The 27,653-nt window shown below is 37.4% G+C and overlaps 1 protein-coding gene across 2 annotated transcripts; it reads right to left on the bottom strand.

Moving 5' to 3' along the window:
- Positions 1-1,330: 1,330 nt before the first annotated feature.
- Mto1 (mitochondrial tRNA translation optimization 1) lies at positions 1,331-27,653 on the bottom strand. 2 transcript variants are annotated; one of them, XM_046443019.2, is made up of 13 exons: positions 27,335-27,653; positions 22,590-22,789; positions 22,392-22,509; positions 16,769-17,058; positions 13,560-13,672; positions 13,280-13,470; positions 12,948-13,078; positions 12,010-12,214; positions 11,760-11,931; positions 6,673-6,791; positions 4,595-4,755; positions 2,263-2,452; positions 1,331-1,477 (listed from the first exon to the last, which is right to left on the bottom strand). In XM_046443019.2, exons 1-12 carry the CDS (start codon positions 27,546-27,548, stop codon positions 2,291-2,293), a joined length of 2,076 nt encoding a protein of 691 aa, XP_046298975.1. In that variant the 5' UTR covers positions 27,549-27,653; the 3' UTR covers positions 1,331-1,477; positions 2,263-2,290. The 2 variants fall into 2 exon arrangements, with proteins under 2 accessions (XP_046298975.1, XP_046298974.1); XM_046443018.2 differs by having other exon boundaries at positions 1,331-2,452.

Below are 27,653 nucleotides of genomic sequence, written 5' to 3'. Positions count from 1 at the left end.
TACTCCAGGTAACTCATATAAGTGAAATCAAACTATACATGGGGATGAACCCCTATAATGTCAATGTCTTGATAGACTCAGGCAAGAGGATCCCTCAAAGCCAGCCTCAGCAAATTAGTGAGACCCTGTCCCAAAAATGAAAAATAAAAAGGGATAGGGATGTATGCACCCCTGGATCCAATCCCTAGTACCAAATTTTTTTTTTTTTTTTCTGCTCCTGTTGAAATGAACTCCAATACCAGGCTTTTCCAACTAGCAGGCAGCATGCATGGCCTGTGGTAAATACAGGAAATCACAAATGTGACCAACTTTTGTTGGAAGCTGACTATTGTCAATAATGGGGGATTTTTATGAAGTAAATGGATTGACTAAAATTATGTTAGCTTATTTTTTAAAAATATTTATTTTTTAATTATAGTTGTGCACAATAACTTTATTTTTATGTGGTGCTGAGGATCGAACCCAGGGCCTCGCACATGTTAGGTGAGAGTTCCTCCACTGAGCCACAACCCCAGCCCCAGCCTATTTTTTCATAGTAGCACTTTTTGGCTACTAGCACCAGAATGTAGACTGTTTTATAATTTTAAAGAGGCTTCATTTTTTTTTTTCATAATAGGACATAGTCTACTACTGAAAGAGGTTTTACATTCTAAAGCAAATGGCATGGGCTGGGGATGTGGCTCAAGCGGTAGCGTGCTCGCCTGGCACGCGTGCGGCCTGGGTTTGATCCTCAGCACCACATACAAAGATGTTGTGTCCGCCGAAAACTAAAAAATAAATAAATAAATAAATAAATTTTTTTAAATAAAGCAAATGGCATAACCAATAACCTAAAACAAACATTTTCCATCAAATATTTTTTCAGTGAGTTAATATTGTAATGGATGTCACTAAAACCCTGAAGTTTCTTTATACCTGTAGTGTCACTAGGCCCGGATTATGGCTGTCAAAGAGTTCCCAAAGCTGTTATTATATTGTTTAATTTTGCCCCACTCCCCATGGTACTGGGGATTAGACCTAGGGCCTCTCACATGCTCTACCACTGAGTTACACCCCCAGCCTTTATATTCCATTTAATAGGCATCCGTTCACTACTTTTATACCTATATTTAACTTCTTAGAAAAGTTTAAAACAGTGATTTTACTTCTGAGCTAAACAGGCAGCACAAGATATTTTTAGTGTATATATACACACAATATGGTATTGAATTAATATTGTCTTAGTAATTATAATTTTGCCCCAAAGTAGCTATAATGACTAAAAGAAAACTTATAACCTTTTGAAATTATTAATCAAGGATCAAAAAGAATTCACCATTTGTAAATGATCGAGGATTGCAAATACTTTTTAATGGTTACTGATTTGCTTTGAACTTGTGATCCTCTTGCCTCAGCCTCCAAAGCCACTGGGATTACAGGTGTGTGCCACTGTGCCTGGCTAGTCTTCCTTAGCCAGGTTACCAAATAAGTTTCCACACTGTGGATGATAGGAACCAATGATGATTTCTAATCTTTCTACTTTATAGGTTTTTCATCAATGCTCAAAAACTATTACTGATGAAAATTTCCTGAAGAAATACATAAATCTTAGAAATTAACTGATTCTGGATTTTTTTTGGGGGGGTGGGGTGGGGCGCAGTACTGGGGATTGAACTTAGGTGCACTCCACCACCAAGCCACATCCCCAGTCCTATTTTGTATTTTATTTAGAGACAGGGTCTCACTGAGTTGCTTAGTGCCTTGCTTGCACTGAGGCTGGCTTTGAACTCACAATCCTCCCATCTCAGCCTCTTGAGCCACTGGGAATATAGGTGTGCATCACTATACAAGTCTGAATATTTTATGTAGTCTCAATTTTTAGCTCTAACAAATAGAGGGCTTTATTATTGCTTCCTAACCTAGTATAATTAGGCAAAAGTTTGCTAACTTTCAAAACAAGTTAAAAATAAACCTTTCATTTGGACACTTCACAGTTAAAGTCCTTATGAGCAGACAGATCTGCAAGTTGAAGTTTCTGATGCATAATTTTGTATAGTTATATGAGTAGGCTGACTGTATTATAGCTCCTGAGAGAGAGTGTACACTGTTGTTGACCATTTTTCTTTTAGAAACAACAACAACAACAAAAACACAATTATAATCTCTGTCCTCTTCATAAATTAATGACAAACCCATAAAAACCTACTAAGGCTATTTTCATGGGTGTTAAAATCATTCTTATTTACTATTTATGATCTTGTATAGGTTAAATTATTTACATACTCTTTAAAAGTCTTCTATGAATTGAAAGCTATAACTCTGTTTCTTGAAGTTTGTCTGTATCATGTAAGTATTCATCTGTTTGAGGCAGTTTATTCATAGCTCCCTGTCTTTGCTGAGTGGTCTTCACAAATCTGAGCAGATTGATGATAGCAGCAGGTGTCACTCCAGGTATGCGACTAGCAGCCCCAATCTAGGAAAGAAAACAAGAACTATAAGCTAATTATATCAAATCAAATTATCTTCCTCCTAACAACCTTAAAGTGTAGTCTATAAAAAATTTAGGGATTGAAATGGGGTCTGGCTATGTTAAAACTCCTGGGCTGAAGTAATCCTCCTGCCTCAGCTTCCAAAGTAGCTGGGACTGCAGGCATGTACCACCATGCCCAGTTCCTTTTTTAAATAATCATTGTTTTTTTCTTTTCTTTCCTTTTGGTAGTGGGATTGAACCCAGGGCCTCATACATGCCAGGCAAGCACCCTACTACTGTGTTATATCCCCAGCCCTTTTTATTTTTCATTTTTGGGACAGGGTCTCGATAATTTGCTGAGATTGGCTTTGAACTTGGGATTGTCCTGCCTCAGCATACCAAGACACTGGGATTACAGTTGTATGCCACCATATCCGACTACAACCCTTTTTTATTATTTTACTTTGAGGCAGGGTCTTTGTTGCTCAGGATGGCCTTGAACTTGTGATCCTCTTGCCTTGGCCTCCTGAATAGTTGGGATTACATGCATATATAACTACACCTGGTAATATCATTATCTTAATATATCTGCAAAACAACCTTGTAAAGTTAAGAAATGTGATTATTATTTGTTTTCACCTCAGAGAAGTTAAAATGATTTGTACAAGTTCACAAAACTAACATGTTAGATTATCTACTTTTTCTATTCATTAAATTAAGAAAAATCGCAATAGAGTTCCTTTCTTCAAATACAGGTCCATAGTTCCTTAACTGAAATGCTGGAGGCCATAGGTTTTGGTACTAAAATGTAATATTATATATAAGGTAATATCCTCAATGGTGAATGTAGGTAACACCCTACAATTTTAGTCCCATTAATACTTTGGTAGTGTTTTTTTTTAGTTCTTCTTTTGCAGTACTGGGGATTGAATCTGTGGCCTTGCATAAGCTAGGCTAACACTACAAATGTAGCCCTTTTTATTTTATTTTGAGACAAGATCTCATTAAGATCAACAGTATATTTTTATAGACAAATGTATGACTATTCATTCTAAGTGGTGAAAAGACCAAGTAGCTTCATCTCACTTATTAAATAAGTGTGGAGCAAAATGTTTTGTTTTGTTTTTGTACCGGAGAGGGAACCCAGGGCTTCAAGTATTCCAGGCAAGTGCTCTACCATTAAGGTACACTCTGCACCTGTGGCAAACTTTTGTCAGAGCTTTTTGTATTCTGGAACTGAGACTAAGGAGCTGTAAACTCCTATGGTAAGTGCTGCCCAGTTGAACTTTCTGTGATGATGGAACTCTTCTGCAACATTTGCAGTGTAGTAATGAACTGTGCAATATGGTACAAATTAATGACATGGCTCCTGGGCTCTTGAAATGTGGCTCATAAGACCGAAGAGCTAAATTTTAAATTTAATTAAATTAACATAAATGGCCACATTTGGCTAGCGGCTATTATGCTGGACACTGTAACCTATGAATACCCATAACCTAAAATCAATGAGAAGGGAGAGTTCTAGAATTTAAAGCCCATTTATCAAGTTTCCATGAAGTCTATTGCTAAGAATACCATATTATATTGATGAAATCACTCCTCCCAGTAAAAAACAGCCCCACCCCATTTGTTTATATACATCATAGTTCAGTAAAGAGCCTTTTTATTTTGTGAACCATTATGAAAAAATATGCTGCCCAGGAAACTATGACATGCTATCAATTTTTTAAGACATAACCTAATCTAGAGATGATAATATGTGAAAAAAAGGGGCATCTCAGATATCTTTAAACATTTATTAGAATCCTTATACCATAACAAAGTAGCTTTTTAATTTTATTTTATTTTTAAACTTTGCTTCTGTTCTCTATTTTACACACCCACACACCCACACACCCAGTAAAGCTGAAGCACAGGGCAGGGAAACGGCTGACTCCCCTTTCTCCTATTTGCTTCTAAGGCAACACTATGGAACTCCAAGGCAGGGATCAAGTAGTAATTTGAGAACCACTAAAACGTATTACATTTTAACATGGTAGTTTCCTTTAAGTCATGCACACACACACACACAATAACACATATTTTAAAAAGATTAAAATACTAGCTCTTTATAACTTTTTCCTATTCCACTGCTTGCTTTCTTACCGTCTGTGGGCGACTGAAATGTAGTTTCTCTCGAACTTCATGGGACAAAGACACATCCCTGAGAGTCAAATAGTCTAGGTCTTTTGGCAGCTGGAGAGCTTCTTCTCGTTGAACTTCCTTTATTTCTTGTAGCTGATGGTTCAATACTGATTCATAAGTGGCTGGGGAACAAAATTAGAATTATATTAAAAAAAAAAGAATTATGTTATGTACTCAGATTATACTAATAACCTACATTTATATAGCCTTTTACCTTTTGTAAAGAGCTTTTGCATGTCATCTCATTCAATACATCACAACACTGAGAGAGAGGTGGAGCAGATGAAGAAACTGAGGCTAAGATAAAGGGAGCGTCTTGTGTGCTAACAACAAAATTCTGTCTGGCAGTTTAATGGATATCTTTTTATTTCAAATATGGAAAAAAATTTATTTTTATTTTTTTAGATAGACCTTTATTTTTTCATTCATTTATTTATATGCAGTGCTGAGAACTGAATCTAGTGCCTCATACATGTTAGTGCTATCCAACTGAGCCACAACTCCAGCCCTCAAAGATGGAAAATTAAGTTAAGAAATAATTTGTGCCAGTAGTGGTGGCACATGCCTGTAATCACAGTGACCAGGAAAGCTGATGCAGCACAATCACTGTTTGAAGTCAGCCTCAGCAACTTAGCAAAGCCCTAAGGAACCCTACAAGACCCTGTCCCAATATACATAAAAAGGGCTGGAGATGTAACTCAGTGGCAAAGTAGCCCTAGGTTCAATCCAGTACAAAAAATGAAAGAAAAAAAAATGCTTTTCCTGTCAGTGCAAATCTTGGTTGAAACATTTACCTCAATAGGCTATGGGTTCAAATTTTAAGTCCTAATGGTAAGATATTTTTCTACAATGGTTCTCTGAATGACCTCCATATAAAACTATAATAGATTAATTATATTTTCTTGCAATACTGAAGGGATTGAATTCAGAGTATAGCACATGCTAGGGAAGTGCTTTATCACTGAGCTGCATCCCCAGCCTTTTAATTTTATTTTGAGACAAAGTCTCCCTAATTTGCCCAGGCTAGCTTCAAACTTGTAAACCTCCTGAGTCAACCTCCTAAGTACCTGGGATTATGAGCCAGGTATATGCCACCATGCCTGCCTCCAAAACTATAATTTTTAAAGTAGAGCTTCTTAGTTGACAACACTTAACTTATTTAGCAGAACTGGAGATTGAACCTAGGGCCATGTATACTGTGCTATATTCCTGTACTTTTTATTAAAAAAAAAAAAAAAAAAATTTTTTTTTTTTTTTTTTTTTTTTTGGTACTGGGGATTGAACCCAGAGGTGCTTAGCAGTGAGTTACATCCCCAGTCCTTTTTATTTCTAATTTTGAGACAGAATCTCAGTAAGTTGCTAAGGGCCTCTTTAAGCTGCTGAAGCTGGCCTCAAACTTGTGATCCTTCTGCCTTAGCCTGCCAAGTCATTGGGATTATAGGAATGCACCTCAGTGTCCATCCAACATTACTTCTTGTCCATTAATATATTATTACTTGTATTGGATCATTTGGAAAAATGATTCTAGAATTTGATGTAAATACCACACCATCATACATCATCCAGTTTTTCCTACCCTTCTCCCCATATCATCCTGTTACGTACCTTTTCTTTTTTCTTTTTCTGTACTTTTTAATTACATAATTTTCCAGGAAAATCTATCAAAATGCAGAAGCAAATTCTCTGTATTTTGTGTTAAAAAACTTTATCACTGGGATTACACATGTATGCCACCACGTCCAGCCTTGTTTTGTTTTGGGTACCAGGGACTGAATTTAGGGGCATTAGACCACTGAGCCACACTCCAGCCCTATTTTATATTTTATTTAGAGACAGGGTCTCAGTGAGTTGCTTGGCACCTTAGTTTTGTTGAGGCTGGTTTTGAACTCATGATCCTCCTGTGTCAGCTTCCTGAGCCACTGGGATTACAGGTGTACACCATTGTACCTGGCAATAGCTCTTAATTGATCTGTTGTTCATTCATAATTTGTACAAATGGAAGAGTATATAGATATCTTAAGTAACAAATTATTTTCTACCTTCTATTTTCAGTCTTTCAGCCAGTTCTCTACATTGAGTATACTTCTTCAAGGATTCTGGAACAGCCTTGGCTAGTAATTCCATGTCAACTTCCTCATATTTTAGAACATCTAGAGCTCTGCAAATATACAAAAAGATCATTAACATAAGGATCTATTATAAGAACAAGATTCCTTGGAATAATACCAAATCTCAGAATAACCAAAAAATACCTTCTTTCTTTCTATGTACATTGAGCAAACACAGCACTATCTGTAGAACAATATAACTTCAGTAGGATTTACTATTTGATTCGCCTTAAATCCTTATCATGAGAATTAAGATGTTGATAAGAGTAGCATGGTTATAATTCATTTGTCCTTCCTTTTGTGTAATAACAGAATATCTTCTAATAACAAGGGTTTCAAGAATTCTAAAGAATAAGGAAAGTGCTTCACATCTAAGCTATGATTTATATCTAAGCTATGCTAAGTCCTAGTATCCTGTGAGTTATCCTTTTGCATGCTGGGAAGCACAAAGGAAATCTCCTGCCATTTTTTTGTGTGGTGCTGGGTATCGAACCCAGGGCCTTATGCATGTGAGGCAAGCACTCTACCAACTGAGCTTCACCCCCAATCATGCCCCCCACTTTTTTTGGGTACTGGGGATCAAACTCAGGGGCACTTGACCATAGAGCCACCTCCCCAGCCCTATTTTGTATTTAGAGACAGGGTCTGACTGAGTTGCTTAGCGCCTCGCCATTGCTGAGGCTGGCTTTGAGATTCTCCTTTATCAGCTTCTCTAGCCCCAGGGATTACAGGTGTGCACCACAGAGCCCAGCTCCTGCTTCTTGACAAAACTCTTTAAGGAAGAACAAGAAGACACTGTATGTTTAAATCTCTGCAAAACAAAAGGACAAAAATGATATAAGAGTTTAAAAAGTATTCTTCTAATCTGATATTTTCTTCTAATTAGTTTACACACATGACCAAAACAATATGCCTAAACACTAATGCTACAGGTAGATCAGGTGAGATTTCCATTAACTTGATTTACTAGCACTTGCTGATATCAAATTAGTGAGAGAAATTTCAGGTGCATTTAGTCTTGAGAAATACTGATGCTTCTCTGGTCAATTTAATCACCTTTATACTGATCTTGGGCCTTCCCTTTTGGTATCACCCACCTTTAACCCTAATTTGACTCCAGATACTACCCCAAGGTGGAGCTAACTAGATCACTTCTTGCTCTGTTATTTTCTTACTTCATTTACATGTGGCCTTTTTTTGGTTATAATTTGATTAAAAAATTAAGGCCAATGGCATTTTTTTTTTTAAACAAAAATAGAACTTTTCTTTTTTCTTTTTTGGTATCAGGGATTGAACCCAGGGGTACTTAACCACTGAGCCACATTCCTAGCCCTTTTTTTTTAAAGACATGTCTTGCTAAGTTATTTAGGGCCTTGCTAAGTTGCTAAGACTGACTCTGAACTTGTGATTCTCCTGCCTCAGCCTCCCGAGCTGCTGGTATAACACGTGCGTGCCACTGTGCCTAGCAGAAAAAGAACTTTCAAGTTAAAATTTATATGGAATCTCAAGGGTCCACATAATCAAAATAATTTTGAAAAAAGAACATGGTTGAAGGACTCATACTTTCTAATGTCAAAACATATTATAAAGGGACAGTAATCAAAACATTGTGGTACTGGTGCCAGGCATGGTGGAAACCACATATAATCCCAGCAACTTGGGAAGCTGAGGCCAGAGAACAGAAAGTTCAAGACACCTTGAGCAATTTAGTGAGACTCTTAGCAACTTTATGATATCCTGACTCAAAAAATAAAAATAAAGTTCTGGAAACCTGTTGCACAACAATGTGAATATAGTTAACACTATTGTTCTGCACACTTAAAATGGTTAAAATCGTAAATTTGCAGGGCACAATGGCACATTCCTGTAATCCCAGTAGGCTGAGGCAGGAGGATCAAAGTTCAAAGCTAGCCTTAGCAACTAAGTGAGGCCCTAAGCAGCTGGTGAGACCCTGCCTCAAAAAAAGGGTTGGGGGGGCTGGGGATGTGGCTCAAGCGGTAGCGCGCTTGCCTGGCATGCGTGCGGCCCGGGTTCGATCCTCAGTACCACATACAAACAAAGATGTTGTGTCTGCCGAAAACTAAAAAAAAAATAAATATTAAAAATTCTTTTTTTTTTTTTTTTTTTTTCATTGCAACTATCGTTTATTAAAAAATATATGTCTCCTTGGAAGGAACACTGGTAAACCAACTAGTGTCATGCTTACTTTGAATCTTTGCTTTTCTTCCCCAGGAGGGAGGGAGGGAGGGTCCAGCATCATTCAGACATGTCAGTTACCATCACAGAATCAACACTCCCTGCTCACCCCCCACATCAGAGGCACGATGGCCATAACTTCATCCCTCTTTGCCTTCAATCCAGTGTACTGCCCAAGGGAAAGCTGCTGCCCTTTCATTACCCTCATTCTGGGCCCCACACTTTACAGTTAGCCTCAGTATGCTGGTAGGATAACTGTGAACAGATTTCCTGAATTTGGCTGGTAGTGCTTAAAGCATCTTCAACACTTGTGTCATTTGCACTGGTCCTAATCCAGTGGGCTCAACTTTAGGGCCAAGCATTTCTATATTCTCCCCTACGTCTTCCCTCCAGCATGGAGGTGAGGGAGGCACGTTGGCTTCAAAGGAGCACAGTGGGGAGGGGGGGAAGGCTGGGCTACCCTTGCTGCCCGCATTGGTGGTGGGCAGAGAACTCCCTGGACCGCAGTCACTGCCATCAGACTCTGGGAGAAAGCAACAAGGTCTCACGGCTCACCAGTAAGTGAATCTTAGCTCTACAGCTCAAATTTATAGCATTAAATTCTACTTTCTTCTTGAAGAAACAGTAAGCTACCAGCTGTTGGTGAGGGGGCTGGGGTAGGGCATATGGAGCAGCTGCAAAAAATACCCAAATCAAACTCACTACATGGCTGGCCAAGCCAAATGCTGTTCTATCCCAGCAGAGAACTGGAAGGCAAGCACCTCCCTGTCCCTGTCGGTGGCCCCATGAAGGAACCCTAGAGTCCAGCATGTCCTTGGCAGGCAAGTGAAGGGCCAGTGTGGCAGTGCGGGGGCCCAGCTCCTCCCCAGCCCATTGGGCCCCGCTTTCCCTCTGCTGACTGGACGGCCACGACCTGGCTCCTTCAGAAGCTTGGAAGCCTTTAGAACATTGGCAAATTGGATTCTACGCATTCACTTAAATAGTAAAAGTAAAATTTGGAATAATGAAAAGGCTGACACAGTAGCACAACATGATTTTGGTTTAACAGCAGCTTAAAAATGAACAAAAAGGAAACCTCTCATGCAGACACATCAGGTGGCATAAAACAATAGGCAATTTTATATGGAGCATCATTAGCCATTCTCTCTCTCTCTCTCTCCGCACACAGGACTGACTGAACCTCAGGGCAGCAGCTGCTCTCAGGTCAAGTCTCCAAACTTCACGCTCCCAGGCCAAAGCCCTTTCTCTCAGGCCTCAGGCTGACCCTGCCAAGAGTAAGCCTTAGCTCTCAAGAGAATGACCAAGTGTGCATGCCCTCCGTACAGAACTTTCTACCATTCTCAAACCCTTCTCAACCAGGTGGGATATAAGATGCCATCTGATTGGAATATGAAAATTAAAGCGTTTCTCTAATAACATAGTACCATTGACGAAGTCTCCATAGATTTTCTAGTCCCAATGTGTGTGAATATATATATATATATATTATAGGAGAGTGTATAATATATATATATAATAATTTCTATATATTTTATATAAATTACATATATATATCTATATATAAATAAGATACTTCCTGTTGCCATTACGTTGCACTGTTCAGAGCTGCAAGACAGCAGTACAGATGGGGAGAAGTGCCCAGGAGCACCTCATCATATGCTGCATTTAGCTCACTTCACAAGCTTCATTTTGTTGCATATGGATTTCCAGTTTTCCCAGCACCATTTGTTGAAGATGCTATCCTTCCTCCATTGCATGCTTTTAGCCCCTTTATCAAATATAAGCACCACATTAAATAAATAAATAAAAAAAATTTTATTGTGTCCAACTACAATTAAAAAGATATAAAAAAAGATCAGTGCCATTATGATTCTATAATGTGCTTCTAAGTTAAAAAGACTGTTGATTTGTGGCCCTTTGGCATCTTTTCCCACGCTAATTATACTTTTTTTTTTCTCCCAAATGGGAAAAAAACCAATGATGAGATATACAGAGTATATATTATGCAAGGTCCTTAGGAATATATCTCTGAAACAAAAATGCTCAACACATGACCTTTAGATTCAGAGTCTATATAACTAGAAATACTGCAAGGGTCTTTTCACATCCAAATAATTTATAACACTCTAATTTGTTTTATTTTTTAATTTAGAAATTTTCTTTGGTGGTGCTGGGGATTGAATCTAGGCCCTTATGCATGCAAGGCAAGCACTCTACCCACTGAAATATATACCCCAGTCCCCGCTTATTTGTTTTATTAAAGTGGTTTTCTTGCTATAGCTCATGGATAATGTAAGGCCACTTCAATTGCTCCAAGCCTAGTGAATAAAGTAATCATAATTTTTTCTTTGGTCCTCTAAATCTTAGGAAAATCAAAAGAATTCAATAGGGGCCACAGAGAAATTATATACAAAACAGAAGAAATAATTTAGAAACTCTTATATAAACACACACATATATATACACACACTAGAATCCAGATCCTTAGACATGCTAAGCATGTGCTCTAGTACCAAGCGACCCCTTTAGCCGTATGTATTTTTAATACTGACTAAATAGATGTTATATCTAAGGATTTTGAAAAAAAGTCACCAGCAAACTATATTCACTTAAAATGTACTAGTAGGATACCTGTAGGTAATGTCTCTCTAAAATAATGACATTTTTCTGTAAAAAGTGGTGAGAGAGGTCTATATTAAAAATGCATACCTGGGGGCTGGGGATATAGCTCAGTTGGTAGAATGCTTCCATGCATGCACAAGGCCCTAGGTTCAATCCCCAGCACCACAAAAAAAAAAAAAAAAAAAAAAAAAAAAGCATACCTGATGGGCAGACTTTTTACAATACTTATAGAAGCCTGTGGGATTAACTGTTTCCATTTGGAGCTTGAAAACTCAATGGATTTCAACACAGAAATGCCTTCTTTTAAAGATGACTTCATCCAGGAAGCTCTTTCATATCGTTGTTGGGACACACAGCCAGCTTCCTTATATCCTAGGGAGAAAGAAAGACTATAATGAGAGAGGTTTTAAAAAACAGTAAACTAGATGACAGTACTTAGTGAAGAGTTACCTCGGATCGTAAGCCGACTGTCAGCATTATCAGGGCGCAGTGACAAACGGAACTCCACTCGGCTGGTAAACATGCGGTACGGTTCGCAAGTGCCCAGTGTGGTAAGGTCATCAATCAAAACTCCTATGTAGCCTTCTGTTCGGCTAATAATAAAGGGTGGTTTGCGACTGACTCGAAGACTGGCGTTGATTCCAGCTATCACACCCTACAAGAGGACTGAAATGTTTAAAAGGCCATTATGAACTGAATGAAGAGCTATCCTATTCAAAACACTACTTGGAAAGAGTAGCATGGGACAGGAAGAAAGCAGGCCACTAAAGGATATATTAGAGGTACAAAATGTGATCCACATTTAGGAACAGAATATGTATAATGTACCATTTTAGAATGCTATGGTTATTGTTTTCAGAAATATCTAATACTTAACTATTTTTTTGATCTTGGGGATTGAACCCAGTGCCCTGTGCATACGAGGCAAGCACTCTAAACAGCTGAGCTATATCCCCAACCCAGAAGTGCCTAATATTTCTGAAAAGCCTGGGGTGGGGGTGGGGGGCTACTCTTTTTTTTTAAACTCACCTGTGAGAACTTTTTAGCCTTTCTCACTTAAAAGTAACAATTTTCCACTAATAAGGAATAATAACAATTTTCAATAAAGTTATCTTAAAAGAACTAGATTTTCTTTTTTTTAAACTCTAGAAGCAATATAATTCATCTAATCAAAACACATCAGATCTAAGAACTCAAAAAAGAATAATAACGCACAAGTGTTTTAAAAATCCTGTCATATACAATAGCCATCTACTTGTAACCTGAAACAAAGATAGACTTCTATAATTATGAATTGTACCTAAGATTTATATAGTTAACATGACAAAGAGAAACACCAGTTAAATAGTCCCTTTGGGTTTCCAGTAACATCTGAATAAAGCTCTTACTTGAGCTGCAGCTTCCTCATAACCAGTGGTGCCATTTATCTGTCCAGCAAAGAAGAGCCGTTGAACCAAATGAGTCTCAAGGGAAGGAGTGATTTGACGAGGATCTAAGTAATCATACTGAACACCATAGCCTGTTCAAAGAATAAATGGCATAAAATAAGTAAAAACAGATGAACTGCCCTCAAAGTAGAGATATAAAGACTACTTAACATCTGTACATATTGCGCTTCATTCTCTGAAGCTCTAATTAACAATGAGAGCAGCAAAGACCTCCTCACTAATCGCTAAAGCAATGCTGAGTAAACACTGAATGGTGGCTGTAGCCCTCTTACCTGGCTGAATCATTTTAGCTTTCTCTAGGCCTCTGATGCATGTAATCATTTTCTCTTGTAACTCAGCTGGTAGCGTCACAGATAAACCTTGAGGATAGATGAGGTCAGAATCCATTCCTTCAGGTTCTAACCAAACCTGATGCAGACGATTCGGAAAACGCAAAACCTTTGATTCAATGGAGGGACAGTATCTAGAAATTATATATGCATATAATAAAATGAACATAAAAGTGGTGACATCATTCCTTAAAGTAATTGAGCACTGATGTTTTGTCCTTACCGGGGTCCTCTTGTAGTTTCCTTAACATGACTATTAAGGTGAAGGTTCTCAAGCACAATCTTATCCACTTTTGGGTTGGTGTGAGTCAAATAACATGGCAGCTGATCTTCTGGCTAAAAAACAATAATCAGAATACTGTTTTATTTCTCTACTAGTTTGCCTCTTATCCAAATAAATTCTACTTGATATTTACTCACTTTAAGCATTAAATTTACTAAATTTATGCATGACGCCCAGTACTACTTATAAAGTATTCTTGCCCCAAATGAATAAATAACCCAAAAGATAAACCGAAATGTAGGCAAACTTCTACATCTAACTACCAGTTTATAGGAAAGACAGAAGCAGCAGAGGGATGCAATCAGATACATCAAGAAGATGGGAGCTTCTAGAGAGCAAATTTTCTCTGTACATAAATGTTATAAAGAAAACAGGGAGGGGCTGGGGCTGTAGCTCAGTGGTAAAGCACTTTCCTTGCATGTGTGAGCTGCTGGGATCGATCCCCAGCACCACATAAAAATAAAGATACCGTGTATTCATCTACAACTAAAAAAAAAAAAGAAAACAAGGAAGTAATTATAAAACATCCTAGGCTGGGGTTGTGGCTCAGTGGTAGATTGCTTGCCTTGCACATGTGAGGCACTGGGTTTGATTCTCAGCACCACATAAAAATAAATAATACAATAAAGACATTGGGTCCATCTATAACTAAAAAATTTTTTAAAAAATAAAATAAAACATCCTTCAATGCATGTGTGGACCTGGTTCAAATAAAATAACTGTAAAAATTATTTCATAGGCTGGGTACAGTGGTACATGCTATAATCATACCAACTTGGGAGGCAGGAAGATCATTAGTTCGAGGCCAACCTGGGCAACTTAGTGATAACCTGTCTCAAAATTTAAAAAATAGCCAGGCATGGTGGAGCATGCCCGTAATCCCAGTGGATGGGGAGGCTGATACAAGAGGACTGCAAGTTCAAAGCCAGCCTCAGGAAAAGTGAGGTGCTAAGCAACTCAGTGAGACCCTGTCTCTAAGAAAATACAAAATAGAGCTGGGGGTGTGGCTCAGTGGCTGAGTATCCCACCCAAATTCAATCCCTGGCATCCCCCTACACCTCTCATTTTTTTTTTAAATAAAAGGGGCTGGGGATACACATTCTAAGAAGTATATATTGTACTTTACCAAAGCAAAAATATAAAAAGTGACTTGGTGAAAATAATAGAATATTTGAAGCCACTCATCAGGACATCACCAGAAACTGGGACAATCAATTGTTAATCCTCAATTCCAAACTCACAATACACATTTTGTAGGGGAGGCAGTACTGGGTATTGAACCTAGGGTCTACTATATGCTAAGCAAGAGCTCTTCCCCTGAGATACATTGCCATCCCTTTTAAAATATTTTAGCCAGAGATGGTGGCACCTGGTTGTAACACCAGCAATCTGGGAGGCTGAGGCAGGGGGATCAAAAATTTGAGGCCATGTATAACTAATTAAAACAAATAAAAAATTAAAAAAAAAAGAAAAGAAAAGAAAAGAAAAAGACGGGGCTGGGGATGTGGCTCAAGTGGTAGCGTGCTTGCCTGGCATGCGTGAGGCCCAGGTTCGATCCTCAGCACCACATACAAACAAAGATGGTGTGTTCGCCGAAAACCAAAAATAAATATTAAAATTCTCTCTCTCTCTTAAAAAAGAAAAAAAGAAAAAGAAAAGTTTGAGGCCAGCCTGAGCAACTTAGCAAGGTCCTATGAAATTTTGCAAGACCCTGTCTCAATATAAAAAAAATAAAAAGGGCTAGGGTAAAGTGCCCTGGGGTTCAATCTTAGTACCAATAAATAAATAAACAGATAAATATTGATATTGAGGGATTAAACTCAGGGGCACTTTGTCACTGAGCCACATCCCCAGCCCTTTTTATTTTGAGACAAGGTCTTGTTAAATTGCTTAGGAACTGGCTAACTTGCTAAGATGTGGCATGGGAATTTGTAATCCTCCTGTCTGAGGCTCCAAATTGCTGGGATTATATGTGTGTATAACTGCACCCAGTTAAAAAGTTTATTTTGAGACAAGGTATTACTAAATTGCAAACAGTGGCCTAAAACTTGCAATCCTCCTAATCCAGCCTCCCGAATAGCTGAGATTACAGGCATATACCATCTCAAACAGCTTACTTTTTTCCAAAACTCAAAAGATAAGCAAAAGCAGCCTGTATTCTTCAAAAATGTCAGTTTCATAAAGATTGGTGAACTGGTCACATTGAAGAGATTATAGAGAGAAATGACAATTAAAAACAATGCATGATCCTAGATTGGAAAAAATAAAAAGGTCACTGGACTATATTGGAAAAATCATCAAAATTTGACTATGGATTTTATATTAGATAGCAGTACTGTATCAGTGTTAAAAAAATCCTCATATTTCAAAATTACACTGAGGTTATAAAAGGATGTTTTTTGTGTTTAGTTCAGATATGGACTGAAGTAGAGGCCAAGGCTCATAATCTCTGTAACTTAATCTCAAATGTTCTCTAGGAGGAAAATATATGTGTATATTACTGTCTTATACATTAAATATGTGCATTAATATCTACATGTCTACCTCTATATGTACGGAGATTAATATAGCAAAATATTCCCAATGGGCAACTTTAATGATTTATAAGAGTTTGTTATAATCATCTTACTATTTTTCTGTAAGTCTGAAATTGCTTCAAAAAGTTTAATTTACAAAATATGTAAAGTTATAGAAGTAATAAAATTTAAAAATTTACAGGGAAATACCAGTTAGCCAAATTAGCTAATACTTTTAAAAATCGCTTCTTTATTCCTAAAAATAACCACTAGCTTTTGAGAGATGCCAGTGATTCTTCAACAGATTTGTGTTTTCTGCTTTTCATACAGTAGTGATAGCACGGGCAATGGATGACTCATGCTATAGACACTTTGTGCAACAGTAACGTGTGTATGAGCAACTTTCTTGAGAAACATAAATCAAAGACCTGAGTTTTCACTAACTGGAGTTTATTCTTTACTTTATTGTTGCAAAATAAAAAGCATCATAAAAATAAATAAATAAATAAGATTGCTTCTTTATACCGTAAATAATAGTGATGCAAATTGTTGTCAAAAAAGAAAATAAGTTAGTATACCTCCTGCTGCAAATAGCCAATATCAATTAAGTGAAATTTTCATAAATCATCTTACCTTAATCCACACTGCCTTGTTGACAAAGCTGAATGGGATAGATGGATTATCTGGTGTCTGCTTATTTAGAATGCTGAAATTAATGGTCTCTTTGGCAATTCGGGGTGGAGTCCCAGTCTTTAACCTTCCCATCACAAAACCCAACTTTTCCAGAGTCTGAGCCAACCCTATAGAAGGCTGATCCCCCAAACGTCCTGCTGGATGCATCTCCAATCCAATTACAATCATGCCTCTCAGAAATGTTCCAGTAGTCAGAATCACACTCTCTGCATATACTATGCTTCCATCCACTAAATGACAGAAAAGAAAGAGTAAAATTGTTTTTGAATTACCACAGATCAAATGGAATGTGATTATTTTACATTGGAACTACAGAAAAAATTTCTCAATTTAGACACTTGAGAATTATGTGTGTATGTGTGGTGCTAGGGTTTGAACCCAGAACCTCACAAATGTTGGCAAGTACTCTACCAATGAGCAATACCCTCAGTCCTTTTTACTTTTTATTTTGAGACAGGGTGTCGCTTTGTTGAATAGCTTGGCCTAGAACTTGCATTCCTCTTGCCTCAGCCTTTTGAGTCATTGGGATTACAGGTGTGTACCACTGCAACTAGTTTTTTTAATATTTGCTTTTCTTCTGTTTCTTTTCCAAGTTTTATTAAGGTATGATTAATAAATAAAAAACTACATATTTAATGTGTACAACATGGTGTTTTATGCTATGTCTGTGTCACCATCCCCATAATCAAGCTAATTAATATACTTACCACCTCAGAGTTACAAATTTTTGAGTGTATGGTAGGATCATTTAAAATCCAGTCCCTTAGAAAATTTTATGTATAAAATATAGTATTATTAATTATAGTTATCATGTATTGGACATTAGATCTCTATAGAATATTTATCTTTTTTTTTTTAAAGACTGTCTGGCCATGTTGTCCCCAGGCTGACCTTGAACTTTGATCCTCTGACTCAACCTCTTAAGTAACTGGGAAGACAGGCAAGTGCCACCACACCTAGATTTAACTTATTATTATTTTTTAATATTTTAGTTGTTGATGGGTCTCTCTTCCTTCTCTCCCTTTCCTTTCCCTTCCCCTTCCTCCCTTTCTCTCTTTCGATGTGGTGCTCAGAATTGAATCCAGTGCCTCACACATGATAGGCAAGCACTCTACCACTGAGCTACAACCCCAACTTATTTTTAATGTCCCCTAAGTGGGGTGCATTATTCTGGAAACCATTTCAATACTAGGTTGCGATCTGGTAGGGAAACCACAATGTGTTATCCCAACTCATACGTTCCTAAAACCAACCTCAGCAACTTAGCAAAACCCTGTCTCAAAAAAAAAAGGGTTGGGGATGTGGCTCAGTGGTTAAAACCCTGGGTTTAATCCCTGGTACCAAAAAAACAAAACCCGAACAAACAACAACAACAAAACCCCCAAAGAAATTAGTTGGAAGAATGGTAACTGACTTAGTAGAGGGAAGAGAGCTATAATTCAAGCAGCTGATAGAAGATACCAGTAAGAATGAACTAATTGCCCTGCAAAGGCTCAGAAATTGCAGAACTGAGAATGAGAACTTAAGAATGTAGTAATAATGCTTGAGGCTAAAATAAAAAATAGTTTCAAATCTACACACTGAAGACTTGTCTCCAGATTTATCTTTCAGGAAATGAGACTTAAGCTAATCAGGAGTTATTATTTAATAGGTACAGAGATTTAACTTGGGATGATGAAAAAGATGGACAGTGGTGAAAGTTGCACAACATTGTAAATGTACTTAATGACTCTGAGTCTTGCTAAATTGCCAGGATGGCCTACAACTTGCAATTTTCCTGCCTCAGTCTCTCTGCAGCTGGGATTAAAGGCATGCAGCACTGTACATGGTTAAAATGGTAAATTTTATGTTAATTTAGATAGTATAAAGAAAAACTGTATTAGCTGGGCGCTAATACCACAAAAACAAAACCCCTGTATTGTTAGGCCTATAAAATATAGACAAAAATAATATATATAAAAATTAAATAACAGGAGTACAAATGACTTAAAGGTAGATTGTTCTATAATAATACAAGTAATCATTAAATCCAGAGGAGAAAGGAAGTGGGGGTAAGAAAAGGAAATAAATGAAAGGATATAAAGCTAATTTAGTAATTATTCACAGAGAGAATTCAGTAAACACTAATTGAAAAAGAAATTTATGCAAACTATGTAAAACCATAGTTACTGGGATGAGGATACAGCTCAGTGATAGAGCACTTGCCTAGCATGCCTAAGACCCTGGATTCTATCCCTGGCACCACAAAAAAATAAATAAATAAATCATAGTAATTAATGTAATCCCTGTAGCAAACAAAACCACAAATTTTAGAAACAATATAGTCTTCAAAAGCAAAACACATATAGATCAAATGAAAAAAAAATTGGTTTGAAAAATACACCAGATGAACCTTACAGCTTAGAAATTAAAAAAAACAAGAAAAAGTTATGCGACGAATATAATGTATATAATGTAGATAATAGTCTATTTTATCATTTACTACCATAAAATTATATATATATATATATATATATAAAAATAAAAATTTAAAATTTATCCAAACATACCCACACAGATGGGGGTACAGTTCATGGGTAGAGTTCTTGCCTGGCATGTGTAAGGCTCTGGGTTCAACTGCTAGCAACACACACACACACACACACACACACACACATACACACACACACCTTTACACAGCATACACAGCATCATTCTTAGTAAAGAGAGATGTAAACAAAGATGCAGTATTAAATCATAATTGAGAAAAATTAATTTTTAGCTACCTCCTATTGCTATTTATTGAAGTGAACTTGGTGAGGCTAATCAATTCACATAAGTAGTTCATCTTTTTAGTAATTGTATATGGCAATAAAAAGTGATCTCTCGTAGTTCTCTATTTTTCACCATATGCAAAATATATGTAACAGAAAAAATATGTGTGTATGTGTTAATAACTGCTTACTTACTGGTAAAGCTTTTGGTTAATAGTTACCAATAAAACTTTTAGAGTCCAAAGTTATTTGAGAATTTTTGACTGCTTAGGAGTTAGAAAGGGTTGTTCAAGGGTCAACTGTGTATAAGCAGACAAAAAGACCGCACAAGGGGTGGGGTTGTGGCTCAGTGGTAGAGCACTCGAGTAGCACATGCAAGGCCCTGGGTTTGATCCTCAGCACCATGTAAAAGTAAACAAATAAAATAAAGGCATTGTGTCCAACTACAACTAAAAAAAAAAAAAAAACCACACAGGAAACTAATAGCAGCAGATGCTCTTGAGATAGAGAACTAGTTGGCTAGCCAGGCATGGTAGCACATGCTTGTAATCCCAGCAGCTCAGGAGGCTAAGGCAGAAGAATCAGATATATTCAGTGATAAAGCGCCTTTGGCTTAATCCCTAGTACTGCCAAAATAAAATAAAAGAAAATGATAAAAAAATGAAAATAGAATTATATATTAAATGAAACCCCCAGAGAACCAATAGAAAAAGAAAAAAACAGAGAAGAAATACCCCAACAAGGGCATAGATTTATAGATTAAAAGGAAACACTAAGTACCCCTATCACAATGAATAAACAGAGTACACTGAGGGACAACATCTTTAAATATCAGAACACCAGAGACAAATAAGACACTAAAGCTTTCAGAGAGAGAAAAAAGACCTACACATGAAAAAAATTTAAATCAATATAGCATTGAGCTTCTCAACAAGCAAAACCAGAAGCTAGAAGACAGTGGAGCCAGACTGTCAAAACTCTGAAGAGAGGGCTGGGGTTGTAGATCAGTGGTAGAGAGCTTGCCTAGCACATGTGAGACACTGGATTTGAGTCTCAGCACTAAATAAAAAAAATAAACAAATCAAATAAACTTATCAAACAAACAAACAAAAAAAAAACTCGAAAAAAGGGCTAACCTTGAATTCTCTACTAGCCCCAAATTAAGAGTCATACCTGAGAGAAGAATAACATATTTTTAGAATACATAAAGACAGAAATTACCTCCCATGCATCTTTTCTTAGGAAGCTCCTAGAAGATGTGCTCCAGTAAAAATGAGGTAGTAAGGAAGAGACAGGAGCTCTAAGAAACAAGGGATATAACAGCAAAGTAGTGAAAGGAAGTCTCAAAATATATCTGTGCAGGCCTCAGGAGCAAAAGTCCTGATTATAGAAAAGAGGGTTCAGGGGCTAAAGAAATTGATTTCTCTGGGAGGGAAGCATCAAAAAAGAAAATTAGAATGGGAAGATTACTTGATATTTAAGTATTAACAAAATGATATTTGGACATGATAGTTCATGCTTATAATCCCAGATACTTGAGGGGATGAAATAATAAGATCACTTGAATCTGAGGTCAGCCTGGGCCACACAGTGAGTGAGACCCTGTCTTGGAAAACAACCAAGAGGAGGAAGAAACATAAAGGAAGGTAAACAATATTATGCTATTTGGGTAGTGAAAAATATTTAAATAATCACAACAATGTAAATACCATTTATCAAAAATTGTGGCATAACTGGAGCTATGAGGAGTGGTAGAATTCATGCGTGCGTAGTGTGCATAATACCCTGGTTTAATCCGCAGCACCAAAAAAAAGAGAAGAGAACAAAAGGACTGGTATATAGTTTAGTGGCAAAGTGCCCCTCAGTTCAATCCTTGGTACCAAAAAGAAAAAGAAAAACATCAAAAGAAAAGAAATATGGGTGTATATATACCAGAAGTGACAAAAAAAAAAAAAAAAAGTTGAAGTAGCTCTCTCTAGGGAGGGAGGTAGTGGTTTTCACATACAAATGTCTCAATTTTATTTAATGAAAAAAAAATCACACGCATTATCTTGATTAAAAAAATTAACACATAACCTTTAAAATAAAATTATATTAAATTGGTAAAACATAAATTTTAAAAAATGTAGTCAGAACCAGAAGAAACAGAAATTACAATAGAAAAACCAGGAGATACAGATGACACATATGATACTGTACTTTTCCAAAGTAAAGAATTTTATATATATATATTTGAGAGAGAGAGAGAGAGATATTTTTTTTTTAATATTTATTTTTTAGTTTTCGGCGGACACAACATCTTTGTTTGTATGTGGTGCTGAGGATCGAACCCGGGCCGCACGCATACCAGGCGAGCGCGCTACTGCTTGAGCCACATCCCCAGCCCCAAGAATTATATTTAATAAAAAAAAGAAAGAAAAGAAAAAAGAAAAACCAGGAGAAAAAAGACAATTAAGCTGGCTATGAAGTTCTATGCTAACATAGCATTTGAACTTGACTGAGCTTCATTATGTTCAAAATTAAAAGAGAAATATGATCATTTATGTAGTTTTTTAAATCCAAATAGAGAAAATACAACAATGAAACATTTCTATATTTTGCTCTATAATAAAGTTCTCACATGGAGTTTTAATTATTTTTATTTTTTAGTTTTTGGCGGACACAACATCTTTGTTTGTATGTGGTGCTGAGGATCGAACCCGGGCCGCACGCATGCCAAGCGAGTGCGCTACCGCTTGAGCCACATCCCCAGCCCCTCACATGGAGTTTGATACATTGTTATTACCGTCTCTAACTAGTACAGTACCTACCCAAAACAACACCACTGACACGGCATTTCCCAGCATGTTCAGGTTCTGGTTCATCAAGAATAAGATCTTCTACAGCTCCCTCCAGAACAGTAAGCTGTGGTGTGTTCAGGATTTCTTTCTGTCAAAAGAGAATACCAATTGAAACACAGTGGTTAAATAATCACTGTACTCTTTCCTGTTTTCATGTCCTATTCTTACCTGCATGTTTTGTTTATAGAGTTTCCTATCAATTTGAGCTCTCAGTCCCCAAACAGCTGGTCCCTTACGCCGGTTTAAAACTTTGTAATGCACACCAGACTGGTCACAGATTCGAGAACAGAGGCCATCCAAGGCATCTACTTCCCTCATTAAATGCCCCTTTCCAATGCCACCAAAGGAAGGATTACAGGACATCTGACCTAAACAGAACAAACAAAACACACATGAGCACCTTGCATATAATGAGTGTTTAATAAGGACATGTTCATGTAGGTGACTAAATCACCTTAAACACACACACACACACACAAAAGAAAATCTGAAACATGCTATAAAGAAAATTCCGAAGTCCCAATGGGATGCAACAGTTGTCTAGGGTATCCACAAAAACAAACAACTACCTGAACTTTTTAAAAAATCTTTTTCTTTGATACACATTTTTACTGTTTCATTAGGTTGTCTTTTCCAATAAAACATGGAATCTCATAAAATCTTCCTAAATCAAGCACACTTTTAAGAATTTCCATGGCACTGGCTCATTGTTATCATTAATTACGTCTCATGAATGCCATCTACTGCTTTCCTTTTCTTTTATTTCTTAGAAACAATTAAATCATAAGTAGAGACCATATCTTATGCCTTCCCTTTAAATCTACTCAGTCTTATTTGGAAGTCTAAACGTATATGACTACCTCAAAGATTTTTATGGGAAGTTCAGGGATGGGAAAGTTTTACAACATCTGTACATCAACTGGAGTCACCATTAAGCTTTCAAAAAATTTTAATGGTCTCTGTGGGGAGGCTGAATAGTGCTGTGGTTAGGAGCATTTTGAGTGTGTCTAGGAGAAATATGTTAAAGAGATCTGGCTCAATTTCTAGATCTACCACTTATTAGCAATGTGATTTTGGCAAGAAACCTATTTTTCTATACTTTTGTTTTCCTACTGTAAAAACAGGAATGATAGTGGTAGTAGACCATTTTCCTCTGAAATAGAATAATAATTTTGTTTAGGTAACTCCTCTTCCCATCATCCATGAGACTCTGTGCTCAGGGAGTATGACCCATCTGAGTTTAGTATAATCATGGCAATTAGTATAATCATGGCAATACCTGCTTTGCCAGATAAAAGGCAATAAGTCATGAAGTGGGAGCTGTTCAGATCTCTAGGAAAGGGCTATCTCTTTCTCTTTTCTCTCCTTTTCCCTGCAGTAATGGGGATCAAACCCAGGGCCTCGCGCAAGCTAGGCATACCTAATTTCTACTACTGAGCTACACCCCTAGCCCCCACCCCTCTTTGAAGACATAAAAGGGGGAAAATACCCTTCTAAAAGTTGTCAATCTGGTGCTAGGCATGATGGCACATGCTGGTAATCCCAGGGGCTTGAGAAGCTGAGGGAGGAGGATCACAAGTTCAAAGTCAGCCTCAGGAACTTAGCAAGACCCTATCTCAGAATAAAAAAATAAAAAGGGCTGGGAATGTAGCTTAATGATTAAGCATCCTTGGGTTCAATCCCCGTTATCCTCCACCCCCTCAATATAGATATGACTATATCTAAATGTGATATCTGGAACTATTTGGCAGCCATTTTGTAACCATGAGGATAGCTATCCTGAAGGCAAGCCAGATGTGGTGTAATGGAGAAAAGGAAGAAATTTGAATCCTTGGACATTTTTGGTTTGCTGAATTAACCTTAGAAGTAATCAACCTGCAAACTTGTTAAATAACAAAGCTTCCCTCCCCCCCCCCCCCCCCCCCCCCGCTTTTTTTTTTTGGTACCAGGGATTGAACTCAGGGGCTCTTGACCCCTGAGGCTCATCCCCAATCTTATTTTGTATTGTATTTATATACAGGGTCTCATTTAGTTGCTTAGCATTTTGCTTTTGCTGAGGCTGGCTTTGAACTGTCCATCCTCCTGTCTCAGCCTCCGGAGCCGCTGGGATTACAGGTGCGCACTACCATGCCCAGCACAAATTCTTCTTTTTACCCAATCAACTGAAAAAGGATTTTGCTACTTTCAAAATAAGAAAATGTACACAATACATTTAATACAGTGTCTACTGCAGATTAAGCAATAATAATTTACTAATTTTATTTCTCAGATCAGTGTAAAATATTCTTAGCCTATCATTCTTCACTTTTAAAAAAATTCACATAATTTCACTGAGTTTTTTTTTATTGTGGGGCTGGAGGTTAAATCCAGGGACGTGTGCAAGCTAAGCATGTACTCTACTAATGAGCTACATCCCTAGCCCTTATATTGAATTTTTTTATAATTATTTTTACTCTAAGATAATTTTCATTACCAGTTACATTAAATAATCTTCTATACTGACCATTTTCTCAAAATGTATACAAATATTTACAATTTATGCCCTTACATGAACATTAGAAAGGTGTTACACACACTTTGCATAAAATTAATAAGCACAGTGAACATTTTTTCATAGTATTGAGTTTATGTATAAGCAACCAATTTGCCAGGCACATAACCCTAGCTACTCTGGAGGTTGAGGAAGATTGTAAATTTCCAGGCCAACCTCGGCAATTTGGGGAGACCCTACTCAAAATAAAAGAAAAAGGGCTGGAGTATAGCTCAGTGGTAGAGCACTTGCCTAGTGTGTACTAGGTTGTGGGTTTGATCCCCAGTACTGCCAGGTAGATAAATAAATTGCAATCAATTTGTACCCCTAAGTGCTCAAGTCAATATATTATTTCACATTAAAATGTTTAATATTTTATTATACAAACATGAAAATCAAAAACTAGAGAGAACAATTAATTCCCAATTATCAATTCAGATGCAATCTTACACCATTTACCACTCTACTCACTCCCTACTCCCAGACAACATATTAACTGTATATATATCAGACAAGCACTTTTTGCTTAGAATAAACAAAATACACATACAAAAATAATTTAATCACACACAAAACTCTGAACTGTTTGCTAATGAATTAGTAACTAAAATAAAAACTAGAAATATGGAAAGATATTGTGAAGGTTTTTTTCCCCTATTACTCTGTACCACTTTCAAGCAATAATCTTCCCAGCTTTAGAAAAGACACATTTTAGATACTTTTAGATCAGAATCCAGTGGTTTACCTGTGAGATTCTGCTTGGAAAACATAAATTTTATTAAAAATAAATAAAACTGGTGAATGGAAACGTTACTTTCCAGCTCTCCATTGTTACCATTATTTCATGTTGTTTTATATCCACTCAGCTTCACACATTTAAATTACATGTTTGGCTCCGAGAACATTGAAGTTGTGGTCTCTGTTTTAGATATTGTTACTTATCAGAATGAGAGCTTTTAACTCTTATTATACACAATTTAATTTTGTTGTTGTTGTACTAGGGATTGAACCCAGGGGCACTTCAGTATTGAGCCACATCCCCACCTTTTTAATTTTTTTCTTTGAAGACAGGGTCTTACTAAAGTTGCTTTAAAAAATGGAAACAACATTAGAATGTATAATAATCAAAGTAAAATCTTTTTGGAAATCATATAGCCTCTTCTCCCCTAAAAGAATCCCTGTGAAAGGTGTATATTTCTCCAGTTATGAGTTGAGTAATAATTTCTAAAAAGTATTTTAGCATATACAAAATATGGGATTCGTTCACAATTTTATTTACTATTACATTTGCAGTATTGGTGGTTGAACCCAGACCTTGCATATGCTAGGCAAGCACTCCCTCACTGAGCCAAATCCCCAGCCCTTTTTATTTTCTATTTTGAGACTGAGCCTCACTAAATTGCCCAAGCTGACCTCAAACCTGCCTCAGTCTTCTGAGTAGGTGGGATTAAATTCACAACTTTTACAAAAACAGTAAATATTTCAATTACTCCTCATTCCTAAGCAAAAGGCAGGAGGAAAGGCATAGGCACGCATAATTTATAAGATGATGTTTCAGCAAGCATCTATCATGATGCTAGAATAGTAGTCCTGTTGTAAAAGATGGCCTGACCATCCAATACCCGTTACAAGGGGAGAGGTAGTAGCATTCAGGTTCTAAGCGCAAAACTGAGAAATACACATCCATTAGAAATACATGATGCAGTAAATAATATTGTTATCCAAAGGGCTTCATAAAATTTCAATAAAAAATTAACTGTTCTTTAATAAACGATTGTGAATAATGTCAGTCCACCCTTGATCTGAAGTAACAAGACAGTAGAGGGTAAACTCTAACAATGAACTAAGAAGCTGCCATCAATATTTCTGAAGTTTCTCCTTTCCTGGACGCACCACGCTCTCCCTCTCTCCATCATCCCCGCAAATGAATACTTTGGTCAACAGCAACACTCCGCAGGTCCACAAAATAGATTAATACAGAGTTCTAGGGCAGGCCAGCGTGATCCCTGTGAGACATTAATAAAAGCTAATACCACCGGGCACAGTAGGGCACGCCACAATCCCAGCGGCTCAGTAGGTTGAGGCAATAGTGATCGCAAGCTCACAATCAGTCTCTGCAATTTAGCCAAGCCCTTAAGCCACTTTTGCAAGATTCTATCTCAAAATAAGAAATAAAAACGGCCGGGTATGTGGCTCAGCAATTAAGCACCTCTCGGTTCAATCTCTCATACAATTAAGAAAAAAAAAAAAAAAGCTAAAACCACAGGAGTTGGGATTCTCAATAGCTTTTGGAGAAGAGAGAGCTCGCCCACGGGGGTGTGGAGAGAAGCGGGTATTGACTACTGCGTCCTACGCCAGGCTCCACACCACTCACGCTCCTCACCTATCGTGTCCACGCGGTGCGTGAGAAGTAGGGTCCGGGAGCCGCACCGAGCGGCGGCAGCGGCTGCCTCGGTCCCAGCGTGTCCTCCACCTATAACTACCACATCGAAGTGGGGGGAAGGAGCGGCGCTGTCTCGGCTTAACCCGGCAAACGGAAGGTGTTGTTTGATGAGAGAAGTTGCGACCCTGTGGCCACAGCGCCGGAAGGAGAACATGCTGAGAGAAGACCACAAAAATCCAGACTTTCAAGCAAACACCAGCGAGACGCAAAAAAATCTAGGGGACAGACAATCTTCAGGGCGCAGCCATCTTCCCTCTGA

Source organism: Marmota monax, unplaced genomic scaffold (genome assembly GCF_021218885.2).
Source record: "Marmota monax isolate L192 unplaced genomic scaffold, Marmota_monax_Labrador192_F-V1.1 WCK01_AAM20220418_F8-fsc00091, whole genome shotgun sequence".
NCBI lineage: Eukaryota > Metazoa > Chordata > Mammalia > Rodentia > Sciuridae > Marmota > Marmota monax.
The sequence above is the reverse complement of the archived record's forward strand: the minus strand, read 5'-3'. Positions and strand labels throughout refer to the sequence as shown.